Consider the following 19503-nt stretch of genomic DNA (forward strand, 5'->3'; position numbering starts at 1 on the left):
GAGGGAGGGCTTCAGGTATTTGGATAATTGGAGCGCATTCTGGGGAAGGTGGGACCTGTACAAGCAGGACGGGTTGCATCTGAACCAGAGGGGCACCAATATCCTGGGGGGGGGGGGGGGGGGGGGAGAGATTTTCTAGTACTCTTCGGGAGGGTTTAAACTAATTTGGCTGGGGAATGGGAACCGGATTTGTAGTCCAGCAACTAAGGAAGCCGATATTCAGGACGCCAAAGCACGTAGTGATGCAGTGGGGAAGGTAACACTGACAAAGGAGAGTACTTGCAGGCAAGGAGATGGGTTGAAGTGTGTACACTTTAATGCAAGAAGCATCAGGAATAAGGTGGGTGAACTTAAGGCATGGATCGGTACTTGGGACTACGATATGGTGGCCATCACGGAAACTTGGATAGAAGAGGGGCAGAAATGGTTGTTGGAGGTCCCTGGTTATAGAAGTTTCAACAAGATTAGGGAGGATGGTAAAAGAGGTGAGGGGGTGGCATTGTTAATTAGAGATAGTAGAACAGCTGCAGAAAGGCAGTTCGAGGAGGATCTGCCTACTGAGGTAATATGGGTTGAAGTCAGAAATAGGAAAGGAGCAGTCACCTTGTTGGGAGTTTTCTATAGGCCCCCCAATAGCAGCAGAAATGTGGAGGAACAGATTGGGAAACAGATTTTGGAAAGGTGCAGAAGTCACAGGGTAGTAGTCATGGGTGACTTCAACATCCCAAACATCGAGTGGAAACTCTTTAGATCAAATAGTTTGGATGGGGTAGTGTTTGTGCAGTGTGTCCAGGAAGCTTTTCTAACACAGTATGTAGATTGTCCGACCAGAGGGGGGCCATATTGGATTTAGTACTTGGTAATGAACCAGGGCAGGTGATAGATTTGTTAGTGGGGGATCATTTTGAAGGTAGTGACCACAATTCTGTGACTTTCACTTTAGTTATGGAGAGGGATAGGTGTGTGCAACAGGGCAAGGTTTATAATTGGGGGAAAGGTAAATACAATGCTGTCAGACAAGAATTGAAGTGCAGAAGTTGGGAACCTAGGCTGTCAGGGACGGACACAAGTGAAATGTGGAACTTGTTCAAGGAACAGGTACTGCGTGTCTTTGATATGTATGTCCCTGTTAGGCAGGGAAGAGATGGTCGAGTGAGGGAACCATAGTTGACAAGAGAGGTTGAATGTCTTGTTAAGAGGAAGAAGGAGACTTATGTAAGGCTGAAGAAACAAGGTTCAGACAGGGCGCTGGAGGGATACAAGATAGCCAGGAGGGAACTGAAGAAAGGGATTAGGAGAGCTAAGAGAGGGCATGAAAAATCTTTGGCAGGTAGGATTAAGGAAAACCCCAAGGCCTTTTACACATATGTGAGAAATATGAGAATGACTAGAGCGAGGGTAGGTCTGATCAAGGACAGTAGCGGGAGATTGTGTATTGAGTCTGAAGAGATAGGAGAGGTCTTGAACGAGTACTTTTCTTCAGTATTTACAAACAATAGGGGCCATATTGTTGGAGAGGACAGTGTGAAACAGACTGGTAAGCTCGAGGAGATACTGGTTAGGAAGGAAGATGTGTTGGGAGTTTTGAAAAACTTGAGGATAGACAAGTCCCCCGGGCCTGACGGGATATATCCAAGGATTCTATGGGAAGCAAGAAATGAAATTGCAGAGCCGTTGGCAATTATCTTTTCGTCCTCGCTGTCAACAGGGGTGGTACCAGAGGATTGGAGAGTGGCGAATGTCATGCCCCTGTTCAAAAAAGGGAATCGGGATAACCCTGGGAATTACAGGCCAGTTAGTCTTACTTCGGTGGTAGGCAAAGTAATGGAAAGGGTACTGAGGGATAGGATTTCTGAGCATCTGGAAAGGCACTGCTTGATTAGGGATAGTCAGCACGGATGTGTGAGGGGTAGGTCTTGCCTTACAAGTCTTATTAACTTCTTTGAGGAGGTGACCAAGCATGTGGATGAAGGTAAAGCAGTGGATGTAGTGTACATGGATTTTAGTAAGGCATTTGATAAGGTTCCCCATTGTAGGCTTGTGCAGAAAGTAAGGAGGCATGGGATAGTGGGACATTTGGCCAGTTGGATAACAAACTGGCTACCGATAGAAGACAGAGAGTGGTGGTGGATGGCAAATAATCAGCCTGGAGCCCAGTTATCAGTGGCGTACCGCAGGGATCAGTTCTGGGTCCTCTGCTGTTTGTGATTTTCATTAACGACTTGGATGAGGGAGTTGAATGGTGGGTCAATAAATTTGCAGATGATACGAAGATTAGTGCAGTTGTGGATAGTGAGGAGGGCTGTTGTCGGCTTCAAAGAGACATAGATAGGATGCAGAGCTGGGCTGAGAAGTGGCAGATGGAGTTTAACCCTGACGAGTGTGAGGTTGTCCATTTAGGAAGGACAAATATGAATGCGGAATACAGGGTTAACGGTAGGGTTCTTGGCAATGTGGAGGAGCAGAGAGATCTTGGGGTCTATGTTCATAGATCTTTGAAAGTTGCCACTCAGGTGGATAGAGCTGTGAAGAAGGCCTATGGTGTGCTAGCGTTCATTAGCAGAGGGATTGAATTTAAGAGCCGTGAGGTGATGATGCAGCTGTACAAAACCTTGGTCAGGCCACATTTGGAGTACTGTGTGCAGTTCTGGTCACCTCATTTTAGGAAGGATGTGGAAGCTTTGGAAAAGGTGCAAAGGAGATTTACCAGGATGTTGCCTGGAATGGAGAGTAGGTCATACGAGGAAAGGTTGAGGGTGCTCGGCCTTTTCTCTTTAGAACGGAGAAGGATGAGGGGCGACTTGATAGAGGTTTATAAGATGATCAGGGGAATAGATAGAGTAGACAGCCAGAGACTTTTTCCCCGGGTGGAACACACCATTACAAGGGGACATAAATTTAAGATAAATGGTGGAAGATATAGAGGGGATGTCAGAGGTAGGTTCTTTACCCAGAGAGTAGTGGGGGCATGGAATGCACTGCCTGTGGAAGTAGTTGAGTCGGAAACGTTAGGGACCTTCAAGCGGCTATTGGATAGTTACATGGATTAGGGTAGAATAATGGTGTAGGTTAACTTCTTAAGGGCAGCACGGTAGCATTGTGGATAGCACAACTGCTTCACAGCTCCAGGGTCCCAAGTTCGATTTCGACTTGGGTCACTGTCTGTGTGGAGTCTGCACATCCTCCACGTGTGTGCGTGGGTTTCCTCCGGGTACTCCGGTTTCCTCCCACAGTCCAAAGATGTGCAGGTTGGGTGGATTGGCCATGAAAAATTGCCCTTAGTGTCCAAAATTCTATGATTAACCTAGGCCAAAAGTTTGGCGCAACATCATGGGCCGAAGGGCCTGTTCTGTGCTGTATTTCTCTATCTATCTATCTACCTCTTCCGCTAACTACTTCCTGATGTAACACCCACCAAATCACCTACTACAGCCCCACTTCATAACACACTCCAACACATATCAGTTTCCTCAAAAAGGATTAATTTATTAATATTCCAGCCCTTACATGGTTTACAGGCACGAGCTGCTTCTCTTGACCAAAGTCATCCCACATTTCATCATCCTTCCTGTCCAAACTGTCCCCACACAGAATTACTCTCATCACATCCGATTCTCTGCCAACTACTATGACAGTTTTGCTCCCTCAAACATCTCACCATTTCTAATTTAAATATCAATTGTTTATCAACCTTACAATAGAAATCCTTGCTCAAAACAGTATTCGGACTGTATGCATTGAGCAACTCCTTCGCTTCTTATTTCTGCACCTTCAACCCTTTCCTTTGACTTCACACTTCATATAAACTAATAGGCACCCTCGAATGAAATTTCCTGTGGCTGGTCAGTCCTGCAGTACAGCTTCCACCCTGCTGACAGGGTTAATTAGGCTGAAGCGTTCCCCACGGAAACACAATATAGTTTTTAAGGAATTTTTTTTTATTTTTTATAAATGGAATGAACTGGGCACTGACCTACTTTGTAAAAAATGGGATTTACCTGTACTATTCTACTATCATGGCTCCCCTAGCCCAGATCTTTTGCACTGACTAAACCAGTGTCAGAAAATGGTAGACCAAAATGTGCACTCAACGTTGGCTGATCCCAGGTCAACTTGAAATCCCTTTCACTCGATCTTTGCTATTGTTAGGGCAGATATTGCTGCATTTAAAAGATAACATGTAAATTGTAAATTGCACTTGCCTCAACCGAAGACTATAACAGCACCTTTGGAGTAATGAAACATCCCACAACACTTCAGGAGCATTATAGAACAAAGCATGACACCAAATCACTTAAGGAGATATTTGGCGTGATCCAACACCCGCACGGCGCCAAACTAAAAATGGAGCCCCAATCTCTTCTTGCACTGGCGAGCGGAGCCCCTCAGTGCAGGAAATGAAGGTAAGTGCGGCCTCGATGGGGCCTTCTTCACTGAGGTCCAAAAAAAGAACAGAGTCTCGTTTAATGGCATGGTCTTATCAGTGCTGCAAACACTGGGAAACACCCCGCTAAACGTGCCATTAGGTTGTGACAAAAAGTTAACTTTTCAGAAATGTTGTGAAGGAGGAAAATTATTTGGAAATGCAGAGAAGTGAAGAGAGAATTCCGATGCTTAGGACCTGCAGGCACAGCTACCAATGTTGGAGTAATTATAATTGGAAATGCACAAGAGACTAGAATTAGATGAGCGTAGAGAGTTCCAGGCCATGTATTGGTTTGAAGTCAAGATCTTGCTTGACCAGGAGCCAATGTCGGTCAACGTCCAATGAAGAGAGATTAGGGTTTCAAAGAATGGGAGCTGATTACATTCAAACTTATAAAATACTTAAAGGGATAGAGACAGGATAGATGCAATGTAATTGGCTACTAAGTGTGTTAAGAAATGTGGGGTTGGCGTGAGAAGGTAGAGCCAAAGGGTTTAACCCCTCGTCCTATTCCTTGGATTTTTGTGTTCAATGGAGCAACATTTCTTCAGAGTGATACAGAGTGAAGAACTCCAATTTACACATTCAAATAGTGTCTTGCCTCGGTTGATTGGGAGCACTGATTACCTGTTCTCTTCAAAAGTGGACAGGGCCAGATGTTGACTGAAGGGGGTCAGCAAATAGTGCATCATGGTTTTTGTCCTGCTTTCACCAGTGTCCCCTCAAAAAAGGACAAAATAATGCTCAATATTGTTTCCATATCTGGTAGAAACCTGTGCTGTAATTTAGTGGGCCATACATTGGAAACACAGCAAAAAAAGATGAGATTTCAGCATGAGATTTCCCTGCCACATCTACATCATCCACTGCCAATACTCACTATGTGTTCACATATGGGATATGAGTTTTTGGGGATGGTCCCAAAGTTCTGCAAGGACCCAGACTCCAGTTTAACTTTAATCGGAAAGAAAACAAGCAGAGCAAGACTTTAAATTGCTTAAATGAGCAAATCTTTAACCATAATTTTTTGGATCAATGCCTGAAAGTTGAGATCTCAGAATGTTACCAGGAAATGTGGAAGAAAATCTGGTTACTACCATATATGGTGTGGTGTTTTTAAAGCTTTAGGCCATTTCTGCCAATTTTCCAAGGTTGGCAAATTGCACAACACACAAAACATACCAAACACAGCATATGCAGATAAAGTTATTTCAGCTACATCTTTTTAATGCCCACAAAATAGCAAATTTGTAATTCATTATCTATAACATATCGATAACATAATTATCTATAACATGAGTCTGGAATTTCCAGCCAGGATTGAGGACGTCCACCTGCACAAATGTGACTGACCTTCATGTCCCGGGGTTGCTTCCATTCTAAAGGCTTCCTTTTTAGCATCAGAAAACTGTATGGGCAGAACTAATAGCCTCAGAGCACACCACAAAAACCATTTTAAAATTGAAAAATTATTCCCTTCTGTTCGAGACATATGTAGCAATTCTTACAGAACCATTTTTATTTGCACCATCTTTTTCATTCTCTGTTTTGAATGTTAGCGTTAAACGAATAGCATTGATGTCGAATATTTCTTCAGGGTAAAGAAAAAGGAATACGATTAAGGCTGCTTCCCTATATTTTTTTCCATTTGCTTATGCCAGCCAACTATACAGGGCTGGATTCTCTAACCCACCGCGCCAGATTTCTGGTTCAGCATGCCGGCAGGATGCTCCGTTTCACCGGCTGGTCAATGGGGTTGCCAGGCTGCCGGCAAAACGGAACATCCCGACAGCGGAGAATCCAGCCCAAGGGCTTTCTCCCTGGGAAAATGGCAGCACAAGGCTAAGCTAGTTTCCAATTTAGTTTTGATGCGTCTTTCGAACAGCTCTAATGGAACACTTCTTCTGTTTTTCATTCAGGAGAAGTGAACAATGCTAGCAAAGCCAACATTTATTGCCCATTCCTAATTATCATTGAGAAGGTGGTGGTGAGTTTCCTTCTTGAACCTCTATGGTCCACCCAAGGCTCCAGGATTTTGACCTAATGACAGTGAAGGAATGTTGATGGCCTGCCGACATTTTTGTGTTCCATTCCTGCGACCATTAAAAATGGCAGACGGGACTTGGATTTGGAAGTCCTGCCCCCATTTGAACTAGGAGTTCTAGTTCTAGATTTACTTACGGTTAACATGTTAGTTCAGTCAGCAGTTAGGAAGTGATATGGGCCAGGGTTCAGAGAACCCAAAGTGTATCATGGAGCTCACCTGACCCACAACTTTTAACAGATTGTGGTATGGGGAGCGCACGGCCCACTCTACAGGTGTGGTACAGCAGAAATGGAAAAGTATTTTTTAAAGCAAAACAATGTTTATTCTATGAACTCAAGTTAACCTTTTTAAAACATAGTGAACATCTTAGCAACCGTTAATTCAAATACAACCCCCAAAGAATACAACACTAAGTAATCCTTACTTTCTTTTTAACATCCATAAGAATTTTTAAAAAACCTTTAAAACAAAAGCACATCAGGTTTAAATTCACTACTGAGAACTGTTATCACTCTGAATTCTCCAAATGATCAAGAGATAGTCTTTATATCGCAGAGAGAACAACAGTACACCTGCTTTGTCTGGCTTCAGCTCCAACACTGAAACAAAACAAATAAAAAACAGACACATCCAAGCTTTTCTCAAAGTTAAACTAAAAAGCAGAGCCAGAGCTCAGCACCACTCACACTCTGACATCATTGCAGTAACATGAGCAGGCAAACATTTCTTAAAGTGACATTCTCATGACAGAAGGCAAATGCAATGTTTGCATTCATGATGAAAGGGCTAGAATACAAGAGCAGGGATGTCCTTCTTAGGCTGTATAAGGCTCTGGTCAGACCTTATTTGGAGTATTGTGAGCAGATTTGAACCTCTTATCTAAGGAAGGATGAGCTGGCCTTGGAATGGGGCCAAACTGATCCCTGGAATGAAGAGCTTGTCGCATGAGGAACGGTTGAGAACGGTTGGTCTGTACTCGCTGGAGCTTAGATGGATGAGGGGGGATTTTTTTGAAACTTGCAGGACAGTGACCACAACTCCCTGACCTTTACCATAGTCATGGAGAGGGATAGGAACAGACAGGTAGGGGACGATTTAAGGGGGGGGGGGGGGGAATTATACTGCTATTAGACAGGATCTGAGGAGCATAAAGTTGTTCTTGGGGAAATGCACAACCGTAACGTGGGGGCTGTTTAAGGAGCACTTGCTACGAGTGCTGGATAGTTTTGACCCACTGAGACGAGGAAGGAATGGTTAAGCTGAATGAGCCTTGGATGACAAGAGAAGTGGAGCTTCTAGTCAAGAGGAAGAAGGAAGCTTACATACGTTTGAGGAAGCAAGGATCTGGCATGGCTCTAGAGGGTTACGAAGGTCGCCAGGAAGGAACTCAAAAATGGACTTAGGGGAGCGAGAAAGGGGCATGAAAAAGCCCTGGTGGAAAGGATTAGGGAAACCCCAAGGCGTTCTACACTTACGTGAGAAATACGAGGATGATCAGAGTGAGAGTAAGGTAAATCAGGGATAGTGGGGGGAACTTGTGCCTAGAGTCGGAGGAGATAGGGGATGCCCTAAATGAATATTTTACTCACTAGAGAGAGGGACCTTGTTGCTCGTGAGAACAGCATGAACCAGGTTAATAGACTCGAACAGGTTGATATTAAGAAGGAGGATGTGCTGGAAATTATGAAGAACATCAGGATAGATAGGTCCCCTGGGCCTGATGAGGTATACCCAAGGTTACTACGGGAAGGGAGGGAGGAGATTACTGCGTCGTTGGCGATGATCTTTGCGTCCTCACTCTCCACTGGAGTAGGTCCGGATGATTGGAGGGAGGTGAATGTTGTTCCCTTGTTCAGGAAAGGGAATAGGGAAATCCCTGGGAATTACAGACCAGTCAGTCTTACGTCTGTGGTGAGCAAAATATTGGAAAGGATTCTGAGAGATAGGATTTATGATTATTTAGAAAAACATAGTTTGATTAAAGATAGTCAGCATGGCTTTGCGAGAGGCAGGTCATGCCTCACAAGCCTCATTGAATTCTTTGAGGATGTGACAAATTGATGAAGGTCGGGCAGTGGATGTGGTGTGTATGGATTTCAGTAAGGCATTTGATGAGGTTCCCCATAGTAGGCTCATTCAGAAAGTTAGGGGGCTTGGGATACAGGGAAATTTGGCTGTCTGGATACAGAATTGTCTGGCCGAAAGAAGACAATGAGTGGTCGTGGATGGAAAGTATTCCGCATGGAGATCGGTGACCAGTGGTGTCCTGCAGGGATCTGTTCTGGGACCTCTGCTCTTTGTGGTTTTTATAAATGACTTGGATGAGGAAGTGAAAGGGTGGGTTAGTAAGTTGTAGATGGTGTTGAGGGCTGTTGCAGGTTACAACAGGACATTAACAGGATGCAGAACTGGGTTAAGAAGTGGCAGATGGAGTTCAAATTAGATAAATGTGAAGTGATTCATTCATTCATTCATGCTGAATACAGGGTTAAAGGCAGAATTCTTGGAAGTGTGGAGGAACAGGGATCTTGGGGTCCACGTATGTAGATTCCTCAAAGTTGCCACCCAGGTTGATAGGTTTGTTAAGAAGGCACATAAAGTGTGTTGGCTTCATTAACAGGGGGATTGAGTTTAAGAGCCGTGAGGTTTTGCTGCAGCTTTATAAAACCCTGGTTAGACCACACTTGGAATATTGTTTGCCGTTCTGGTTGCTTTGGAAAGGGTGCAGAGAAAATCTACCAGGATGCTGCCTGGACTGGAAGGCAGTCTATGCTTATGAAGAAAGTTTAAGGGAGTTTGAGGGCTTTTCTCACTGGAACGAAGAAGGAAGAGAGGTGACTTGATAGAGGTGTATAAGGTGATGAGAGGCATGGGTCGAGTGGATAACCAGAGGCTTTTCCCCAGCGGAAATGGCTGTCACGAGCGGACTTAATTTTAAGGTGATTGGAAGAAGGTATAGGGTAGATGTCAGAGGTAAGTTCTTTACACAGAGAGTGGTGACTGCTTGCAATACACTGCCAGCAGAGGTGATGGAATCAGAGTAATTCGGGATATTTAAGCGACTCTTGGACAAGGCGCATGGGCAGCAGTAAATTGAAGGGGTGTAGGTTAGGTTGATTTTAGATTAGGATAAATGGTCGGCCCTGCATTGTGGGCCAAAGGGCCTGTACTGTGCTGTACTGTTCTATGTTCTATGATACTACGAGGCCTGGATAGAGTGGACGTGGAGAGGATGTTTCCACTGGTACGAAAAACTAGGAACCAAGGCCACAGCCTCAGACTGAAGGGACAATCCTTTAAAACTGAGACAAGGAGGAATTTTTTCAGACAAAGGGTGGTGAATCTGTGGAACTCAGTGCCATAGAAGGTTGTGGAGGCCAAATCATTGTCTTTAAGACAGAGATATAGGATCTTGATTAATAAGGGTATCAGGGGTTATGGAGGGTAGGTAGAAGAACGGGGATGAGAAAAATATCAGCCATGATTGAATGGCGGAGCAGACTCGATGGGCCGAATTCTGCTCCTGTGTCTTATGGTCTTATTTACGATTTTCGCTAGTGGGGGGAAGGGAGCGGGTCATGACTCTCAAATTATGAAACTCAAACTCAGCGAGGCTATTTGAACTCAGAACTGAGAAATATGAAGGGTCATTGGGAGGGGGTGGAAGCCATTGGTTGTTATGGAGTGTTTGAGCTGCCATTGGGGGTGGATGGGGGGGGCATGGGTTAATATGTGTGGGCATAGGGGGTGCATGGGGCTGCGGAGGGGATGATGGAATATGATCAGGTGGGGCACAGAGGGCCTAATATTTAACAAAACAACTGGGGCAAAGTCCCAAAATTAATTATTTTAGGTGACACAGTAACTTCCAGCAGTAAACTGGTTCATTATATACATACATTAAAATATATAAATTTATATTTTACATATACAGACATTAAACTATTCCTTACCTTGTACCAATGTAGTTCTAATTCTTCATTTGGGGTCACATAGTCATCAATATCTGGACAAGAAATCTTTTTAGAAGTCCTAACATATGAAGAAGACCCATAGAAAAATCTATTTTGGTTACATGAAGGACTAGTAGAGTTAGTAACTGTTAATAAAACAGCACATTTTTCACAAGATGTTGGATACCTGCATGTAAAAAGAAGAGTTGAAATGATTTTTACATAATTGCTGACCAAAAATGTTTATTACTCAAATACTGAAATGAGAAAACATTTAAATTTGTCATTTATTCTTCAACAAGAAACTCTCCAGGGAGAATTGATAAAACACCATCATGTTCTCTGGCAGTTCAAGTTCTGGAATGCCAAGTACCAATCCTGCACTTTTGCAAGTATCACCTTGCCTGTTCCTGAGAACACGATCTTCCCAATAACCTGGACATGCTTGGCTTTTTCCAGGCTGGAGCTAGAGATGTTTGTAGTATCTTGCAGCTTGACATATGCTATTGGGTAAGGGAGGCCATTGAGGGCCTCTATTCAAAGGGAGCTGACTACATCACATTCTCTGAAACAAACAGTTGAAACAAGATTCCAGAGTCTCCCATGGTGATACTCACTGCATGGAAGTCACTTTGCATTTGTCGCAATCCTTCTGTACAATGGAACAAAAGGGATTGGATTCCCTCAATGCTCAGCTGGTATTTAGCTGTAGTCAGTGAATCAAGCAGGTCAATGCCCAGTATTCTGTAACAGTCATAATGGACTTTGTTCTGCTGCAGTCCACAATGCATTAACATTGGAGTCATCATGGCATACTGAAAAGTAGCTACTGGTAGCAAGAGCTAGCTACTGACGACATGGCCGTTGATGCTAGTGCACAACTCACACACATTTGTATAGTATACTTATAATAAAAGCTTGCTGCAACATGGAAAGTGCTTGGGGCAGACTCCTGGCACACTGAAAACACATTTTCACTGCTAGTATCACTCTGGAGAAATCCTGCGGTAATCAACAAAGCAATTGTCAAGGTTCGTGGTGGTCTGCTCTATACACAATCTTTATCTTCAACTGTACAGTTAGTAGCCGAGGAGCAGGAGAAAAATGAACTCTAGAGGCAACACAGACAGCCCCTTTTTGCTCAACTGTGGCAAACTCATCCGAGTGCAAGACCAGAAAGCCCATTCTCCAAAGGTCCGACACCTGACCTTCCTTCCATCACTGACCATCTGCCTGGCCAAAATGAAATTATAAAAGCAAATACTGTTGCAATATGCCTTTAAGGGATTGCAGCTTAACATCACCAGAAAGGAAGTATGTAATGCAATCCAGTTTTAGTTTTGCTTCTGTTTCAGCAGAGCACACTGCATAGCTCTGATGTCTTCAAACTTTATGCCTCTGTAGAAATGCTCCCAATTGCTTAGTCTCAATAAATGGAGCCTCAAGTGTTTGCGCAATCCCTTACGAGTGACTGATGCCTTTATATCATTGTAAAAAGACAAAACACAAAAACATAGCGAAACATATTTGTGAATGAAATTATGCCATCTGACACACAAAGGTAATTAGTCGCTTATGCACATTCCTTTTGTGCTCTTAACTTGCCTTGTGCTGATACAGGGTGGCTACAGCTTAACTGATAGAAGCTTATTGACTTTCTATGCAAGAGGTTGCAGAATGCCTTGGTGCATGATCTATAGCAGCTCTGGGCCTAGAAGGCGCATCTGCAGTCTGCACCATCTCGGCACATAAATCAGATCTATGGAGACTTACCGTACGACACAGATATAGTGGCCAGCGTCTTTCAACAATACAGGAAGAAACCAAAGCGAATCATTCTCTACATGGATCCTTCGCTCCTCGTCTGTTATAATTACTTCAGATGTTTCGTTGTTATACCACGTAACACTGTAGTTCTGTTCTGTATTCAATTCAGGGCAAGGCAAAATAACTCCTTCTCCTTCCAGAACAAAGTAGCGGTTTAAACCAACATCCATTTCTAAGCATGATTCTACAAACAAATATAAAATGTAACAACAGTTAAAGGCACTGGACACCAATATGGAGTAACTGTCTAAACATACCTCGAATACTTTTAACAATACTTTGAACCAGTAAAAAGCTGTGAGGATTTCAAAAAGACATCTTCATATGAATCAGAAGCAAACTGCATTGATTACAAAACTCCATGTAGCACTGATAAGAAGGGAGTGGTCTACACTTAGCCACAAATATCTAATGGGTTGTTTCAAGGCAACATTGTCATCAGAGACAAAACAGAAAACGCTGGGGGGAAAAACTCAACGTTTTCTGTTTTTATTTCAGATTTCCAGCATCTGGAGTATTTTGCTTTTGTTACTGAAAATGTAGATTAATTTCAGTGCTGGGCAAGGGGCGGAGAGTGCTTGAGGCAGAGAGAAAGAGAAACCAGGAAGTGGAGAGCGAGCAAGAGGCGGGGAGCGAGAAGCGAGCGAGCGAGAGGCAGGGAGGGAGGGAGCGAGCGAGAGGCGGAGAGCAAGGGAGGGAGCGAGAGAGAGGCAGGGAGGGAGAGAGGGAGCGAGAGAGAGGCGGGGTGGGAGGGAGAGAGAGGCGGGGTGGGAGGGAGGGAGCGAGAGGCGGGGAGGGAGGGAGCGAGCGAGAGGCGGGGAGCGAGAGGCAGGGAGGGAGGGAGGGAGCGAGAGGCGGGGAGGGAGGGAGGGAGAGAGGCGGGGAGGGAGGGAGGGAGAGAGGCGGGGAGGGAGAGAGAGGCGGGGAGGGAGGGAGGGAGAGGCGGGGAGGGAGGGAGGGAGAGGCGGGGAGGGAGGGAGGGAGGGAGAGGCGGGGAGGGAGGGAGGGAAGGAGCGAGAGGCGGGGAGGGAGGGAGGGAGCGAGAGGCGGGGAGGGAGCGAGAGGCGGGGAGGGAGCGAGGGAGGGAGCGAGAGGCGGGGAGGGAGCGAGGGAGGGAGCGAGAGGCGGGGAGGGAGCGAGGGAGGGAGCGAGAGGCGGGGAGGGAGCGAGGGAGGGAGCGAGAGGCGGGGAGGGAGCGAGAGGTGGGCAGGGAGGGAGCGAGCGAGGGGCGGGCGGGGAGGGAGCAAGCGCGAGGCGGGCGGGGAGGGAGCGAGCGCGAGGCGGGCGGGGAGGGAGCGAGCGCGAGGCGGGCGGGGAGGGAGGGAGCGAGGGGCGGGCAGGGAGGGAGCGAGCGAGGGGCGGGCAGGGAGGGAGCGAGCGAGCGGCAGGCAGGGAGGGAGCGAGCGAGCGGCAGGCAGGGAGGGAGCGAGGGGCGGGCTGGGAGGGAGGGAGCGAGCGGCGGGCAGGGAGGGAGCGAGCGGCGAGCAGGGAGGGAGCGAGCGGCGGGCAGGGAGGGAGCGAGCGGCGGGCAGGGAGGGAGCGAGCGGCAGGCAGGGAGGGAGCGAGCGGCGGGCAGGGAGGGAGCGAGCGGCGGGCAGGGAGGGAGCGAGCGGCGGGCAGGGAGGGAGCGAGCGGCGGGCAGGGAGGGAGCGAGCGGCGGGCAGGGAGGGAGCGAGCGGCGGCGGGCAGGGAGGGATGCGAGCGGCGGGCAGGGAGGGAGCGAGCGGCGGGCAGGGAGGGAGCGAGCGGCGGGCAGGGAGGGAGCGAGCGGCGGGCAGGGAGGGAGCGAGCGGCGGGCAGGGAGGGAGCGAGCGGCGGGGAGGGAGGGAGCGAGCGGCGGGCAGGGAGGGAGCGAGCGGCGGGCAGGGAGGGAGCGAGCGGCGGGCAGGGAGGGAGCGAGCGGCGGGCAGGGAGGGAGCGAGCGGCGGGCAGGGAGCGAGCGGCGGGCAGGGAGCGAGCGAGCGGCGGGCAGGGAGCGAGCGCAGCTCCAACACCACTCGAGAAGCTCAATATTGATATTATTCCAAGTCAGTCTGGTGCATGGCTTGAAGGGGAACTAGCGGATGGTAATGTCTCCACGCATATGCTGGCCTGCTCTTTCTAGGTGGTAGTGGTGACAGGTTTGGAAGGTGCTATCAAAGGACCCTTAATGAGTTTATGTGGTATACTTTGTAGATGGTACACACTGCTGCCACTGTGCAGCAGTGGTTCAGAATGGGTGGTGAAGCTGATGCCAATCCAGCGGGTCGCTATCTCCTGGATAATATTGAGCTTCGAGAGTTGTTGGAACTGCACTCATCCAGGCAAGTGGAGATATTGTATCACTCTCCTGACTTGTCCCTTGTCGGTGGTGGATAAGTTTTGGGAAGTCAGGTTACTGTCCGCAGAAATCCTATTCTCTGATCTGCTATTGTAGCCACAGTATCTACAGAGCTGGTCCAGTTCACTTTCTGGTCAATGGGAACTAGAAGAGTTATTATTTTTGCAAGATGAAAGTTAAAAAGATTTGGAATCAATTTGAAATCTGCTATAAAGATTTTCTGCTATTATTTCAATTTAAATCAAAATTGTATTTTATATTTCAAGTCACACAATTCAAGTTGTGTGTTTATGCTGCCAATGTTTCAAGGATGCGGAACAAAAGATGTATCATGTAAATTCAATGAAGCTTACACTCTAATCCTGGATGCAACCACAAGGCTAGATACTTTGCACCTTTAGACACACTCTGAATTACAAGAGCAAGACATACTCACAAGATCAGTTCTGAGTAAGACATGTAGCCACCTGGGGTGGCCACGTCCCGATTCCAAAATGGATGCCCGCAAAGAATACAAGGAAAATTGACCAGCGACAGGAAAAACAAGCAGGTGCAAGGTTTCCTGTGTATTAACATTTGCAGAACCCAGACAGAACCGAAAACCAATAGCCATCTACATACTAATGAGCGATCCCCAGGAATAATTAGAAACATTGAATCAATCAGGACCAAGACAGACTCCCCGGCGCCAGCGGGAGCTAGGACAAAGGCAGGCCAACGGACACATAGGGTCTGCTCAACGATCAGGTAACAGCTCCAGTATTGGAGAAATCGATAGAAACGATTGGGACATGGTCCAATTAATTGGGACCCAAGTCCGGGGTCCGCCCACAAGGGCGCTAAACCCCTGGGGACTATAAAGTAGTGTTCCCAAGTTCAGTTCCCTCTCTTGGCAGCTCTCAAAGAACTCTTGACCGTGACTCTCAGCGAGGAGAGACCTGCCCACAGCTGCATCAACCAAGTAAGTCTCCAGTCAACGCACGTTACGAGATAGACGCTCCTAGCTACTATTCCATACCAGCTTGAAGCTTGCAGATTCAGAACCGGACAAAGGCCATTGTTCCTCTGAACTGGTGGGTCATTCGAAAGCTAAGTATAGGCCTTTAGTAGCAGTGTTAGTTTAATAAGTAGAGTTTATGCATGAGTAGTGATTGACTGTGTATAATAAATGTGTTTTGATTTGAAACTTACTAACTGGTGTATTGAGTTATTGATCAGCACTTGGCTTTGAACCTTGTGGTGGTTTCAGAAAGATACCTGGCGACTCTAGAGCAAAGGTTATTAAAACAGAGCAATTAAAGAGAAAGCATAACGAGCAACAGACAGAAGCATCAAAAAAAAAATCCAATATCACAAGTCTTCATTGTTATTCATCTTTATCAATTTTATAAATATCCTTTGAGAGTATGCTGGATCGTCATTTAAAAATTCAAGAAATACAAGTCAAACTATCTTTTAAATATCTACACAAATGGAAAATCTCAACTTTCCATTAACTTCTCACACACAAGGTTTGTAGGTGTCTAATGTGCACATAACTTTCTTATACTCATATTACAGAGTATAATTAACACCCACCCACTGTCTTTTTTGAGTAATAGGAAAATTTAGACTGTGGTTATTCTCGTGTGATGAAGATAAACACAGTATAATCGGAATACAACATTTCTTCAAATTTCATTGCACCTACCTTTAGTGGGACTAGATTGTTGACGCAAGGTCGACACCAATGCAAATAATCCAAAGAGAGCTGCAAAAACTGAAGCAGTCATCTTCCTGGAATTAAGAAACAAAAATGGAAATATGCATCAATTTTAAAAACCACAGAAATTACTCAAACTCGTAGGAACTCCCCACAGAACCCAGGAAGGGCACACTCCATCTACATAAATTGCGTTTGTTAATTTTTTTTTAAAATAAGTAAATCTCTCATACTCAATTTCTAAAAAAAAACCTAGCTATTAGGCACCAGGGTAATTTATGACCCTCACATCTGCAGTCCCTTTTAAAAATTAACTGCTAGCAATTAGCACACTCCAGCATCCTTTGGTTTTGGTTGGCTTGTTTCAAGTTCCTTCCCCTCAACTTTTTAAAGTGACAACACTAGCCCCTGACGCGGCTGGAAAATTTCATTTGCATATGTACAAACTGTGCACATGTGGAAAGAGGATGTCATCAAAATGGTACAAGGAGTCAGAAGCTTGTGAAACTAAATTTCAGCAACTTCTAAAATGTTTGGGTCACAGATAACGGGCAAGATTCCTTGGTGTAATAATCCACAGGAGGCAGGAGTCCCGTCACCACATCAATATTTATTGCCAATAACTAGATACAAGAGCAGCTCCAAAAAGTGCTGCTAGCATTCCAGTCAACTTAAAGACTGCTCACAAAGCCTACACAGGTGCTTATATGGGCACCCTCAATGAGCTATCATTGAGGGAGCCCATACTCCAATTGGCCAACCAATAATGCTAATTGGAGGTCATTCTACCCCCCCCCCCCCCCCCCCCCCCCCCCCCAGGTCCGAGGAATTCCTGCCAGCTGGCATTCCTCGGAGCTTCTTCCTGCTCCTCATGTCCGGGTCTGTAACCTCTGTGTCGTCCGCCAGGTCGTTCTCCGACGTGGGCGGGATGTACCTTATAGGTACCCGTCTTTTTCTTGACGACCTCCTTGGAAGTTGTTCTTCCTCCTCCTCGGGGAGAGGTGTCGCGGCGGCCTTCGTCGACCGTGTCCATCTCCGACTCTGACTGGATGACGGGATCTGGAGAAGATGCTCGGGGCTGGGGTGTGGGTATCTTTTCTGTCTGGGCTATCCCAGCTCGAGTCGGTCCTGCTTCGGCTGCCTCCAGGTCTGGTTCCGCTGCCTTTATTTGGTCTAGGTGTTTCTTCAGCACCTTACCTCCTATCAAAACTTCATAGGATATGGGCCCTGTTTGGGACTCTCCCGTGCCTTTGACCCACGTTGGTCCATTCCCATAATTCTTGACCCAAATCGGTGCCCCCACCTGCAAATGTCTCTGCTGCCGACTATTACCATGCCCTCTGCGTTGGGTCTCCTGTTGTTTCTCCACTTTCCCCGTTAAATTTCGGAAAAGGAGACTCAGCCTCGTTCGCAGCCGCCTTCCCATTAAGAGTTCAGCTGGCGGTATGCCCGTTGTGGAATGCGGTGTGGTCCTGTAATCAAACAGCCAGCGGGAGAGCTTGGTGTCCATTGACACTGCCGGCTGCTTCTTGAGTCTCGCTTTTAGTGTCTGGACCGCTCTCTCTGCTAGGCCATTGGACGCTGGATGGTAAGAGGCCGTCTTGATGTGGCGGACTCCGTTTTCTTTTAGGAATTTTCCAAATTCCCCAGTGTGAATGTCGTTCTGCTGTCCGACACCAATACCTCCGGACGTCCATGTGTTGCAAACGAGGCCCTGCACTTTTCGATTGTCAATGCTGTGCTTACCCGGTGGACGTCCAACCATTTGGAGTGGGCGTCCACTATCACCAAAAACATTGAGCCCATCAAAGGGCCGGCATGGTCAATATGCAGGCAGGTCCACGGTCTGCCTGGCCATTCCCACGAGTGCAATGGCGCAGCTGGTGGCATTCTTTGCCCCTGTTGGCACTCCTGGCACCAACGTACCAAGGCTGCTATGTCTGTACCCAATCCTGGCCACCAAATGTAGCTTCGAGCTAGCATCTTCATTTTAGACACCCCTGGGTGTCCGTGATGTAACTCGGTTAAGATTGCCCGCGGCCCTGAGCTGGGACTATTACCCGGGCTCCCCATAATAGGATACCGTCTTCAACGGTTATTTGGTCCCTTCTGCTCCAGTATGGGTGCATCTGGGGCTCCACTGGTTTTTCCAGTTCCCCCGTTAGCAGTAAATGCTTCATCTTGGCTAAAACTGGGTCTGTTTGCGTCCACAACCGAATATGTTGTGCGTCTACTGGTAGGGTGTCCAAACAATTTAGAGTCATTACTGTCTCCTCTACTTTCGGTATTAGCGGCGGGGTGTCCGGGAGGGGAAGTCTGCTCAAAGCATCTGCATTTGCCACTCGCATTCCCGGTCTGTGCTCCAGAACGTATCTATACGCCGCCAGTAGCAATGCCCAGCGTTGAATTCTAGCTGATGCGATCGGGGATATTGACTTGTCTTCTTTTAAAAACCCTAATAACGGCTTATGGTCCGTCACGATGGTGAATCTCCGCCCGTACAGATACTGGTGAAAATTTTTTACTGCAAATATCACCGCCAGGGCTTCCTTCTCGATTTGGGCGTACTTCCTCTCAGCCATCGCCAAGGTCCTCGAAGCATAGGCTATTCTTCCCCATTCCTTCCTCTATGGGCTAAGATGGCTCCTACCCCATAAGGGGATGCGTCACAAGTGACCACCAACTCCTTCCTTGGGTCATAATGCTCTGGGATATTTTCGGATGACAGCTGTTCCTTAATGTCCCTAAATGCTTGCTATTGGCGGGCGGATCATTTCCATTCTTGCCCCTTTTTTAGTAGCTGGTGGAGGGGGTTCCAGGATGGACACCCTATTTTCAATAAATTTACCATAATAGGTTACGAACTCTAGAAATGATCGTAACTCCTGGACCGTGGTGGGAGCTGGGGCTTCTTTTATTGCCCTTACTCTGTCTTCCAATAGGTGTAAGCCCGACTCGTCTACTTTATATCCCAGGTACGTCACTTGTGGGGCCAGAAAAGCACATTTTTCTCTTTTAAGCCGTACGCCTGCCTTTGCGAAACGCCTGAGCACTTCCTCCAGGTTCCTTAAGTGTTCCCTGTTCGTCCTACCTGTAATTAAGGCATCGTCCAAATAAATCACCACCTGCGGTAGTCCCTGCAGAATATTTTCCATCGTACACTGGAATATAGCGCAGGCTGATGACACTCCGAAAGATTGCCAAGTGTAACGAAAAGGCCCTTCAGGG

At 46.7% G+C, this 19503-nt stretch overlaps 1 protein-coding gene across 6 annotated transcripts in view; it reads right to left on the reverse strand.

The window, feature by feature from the left end:
* Positions 1–19503, reverse strand: part of LOC119977556 (interleukin-1 receptor type 1-like) — an 83290-nt gene that overhangs the window by 32451 nt on the left and 31336 nt on the right. For 4 of the 6 annotated variants that reach the window (XM_038818632.1, XM_038818628.1, XM_038818630.1 and 1 more), the window contains exons 2-4: positions 16264–16349; positions 12200–12437; positions 10427–10613 (exon numbers count right to left, since the gene is read on the reverse strand). In XM_038818632.1, the coding sequence (XP_038674560.1) occupies positions 10427–10613; positions 12200–12437; positions 16264–16345 (507 nt within the window). In that variant the 5' untranslated portion in view covers positions 16346–16349. Of the gene's footprint in view, positions 1–10426; positions 10614–12199; positions 12438–15764; positions 15840–16263; positions 16350–16508; positions 16639–19503 lie in introns of those variants that run through there. The other 2 variants (XM_038818633.1, XM_038818631.1) reach the window with 2 other exon arrangements.

The sequence above is a fragment of the Scyliorhinus canicula genome, chromosome 14 (assembly GCF_902713615.1).
Source record: "Scyliorhinus canicula chromosome 14, sScyCan1.1, whole genome shotgun sequence".
In the NCBI taxonomy this organism is placed as follows: Eukaryota; Metazoa; Chordata; class Chondrichthyes; order Carcharhiniformes; family Scyliorhinidae; genus Scyliorhinus; species Scyliorhinus canicula.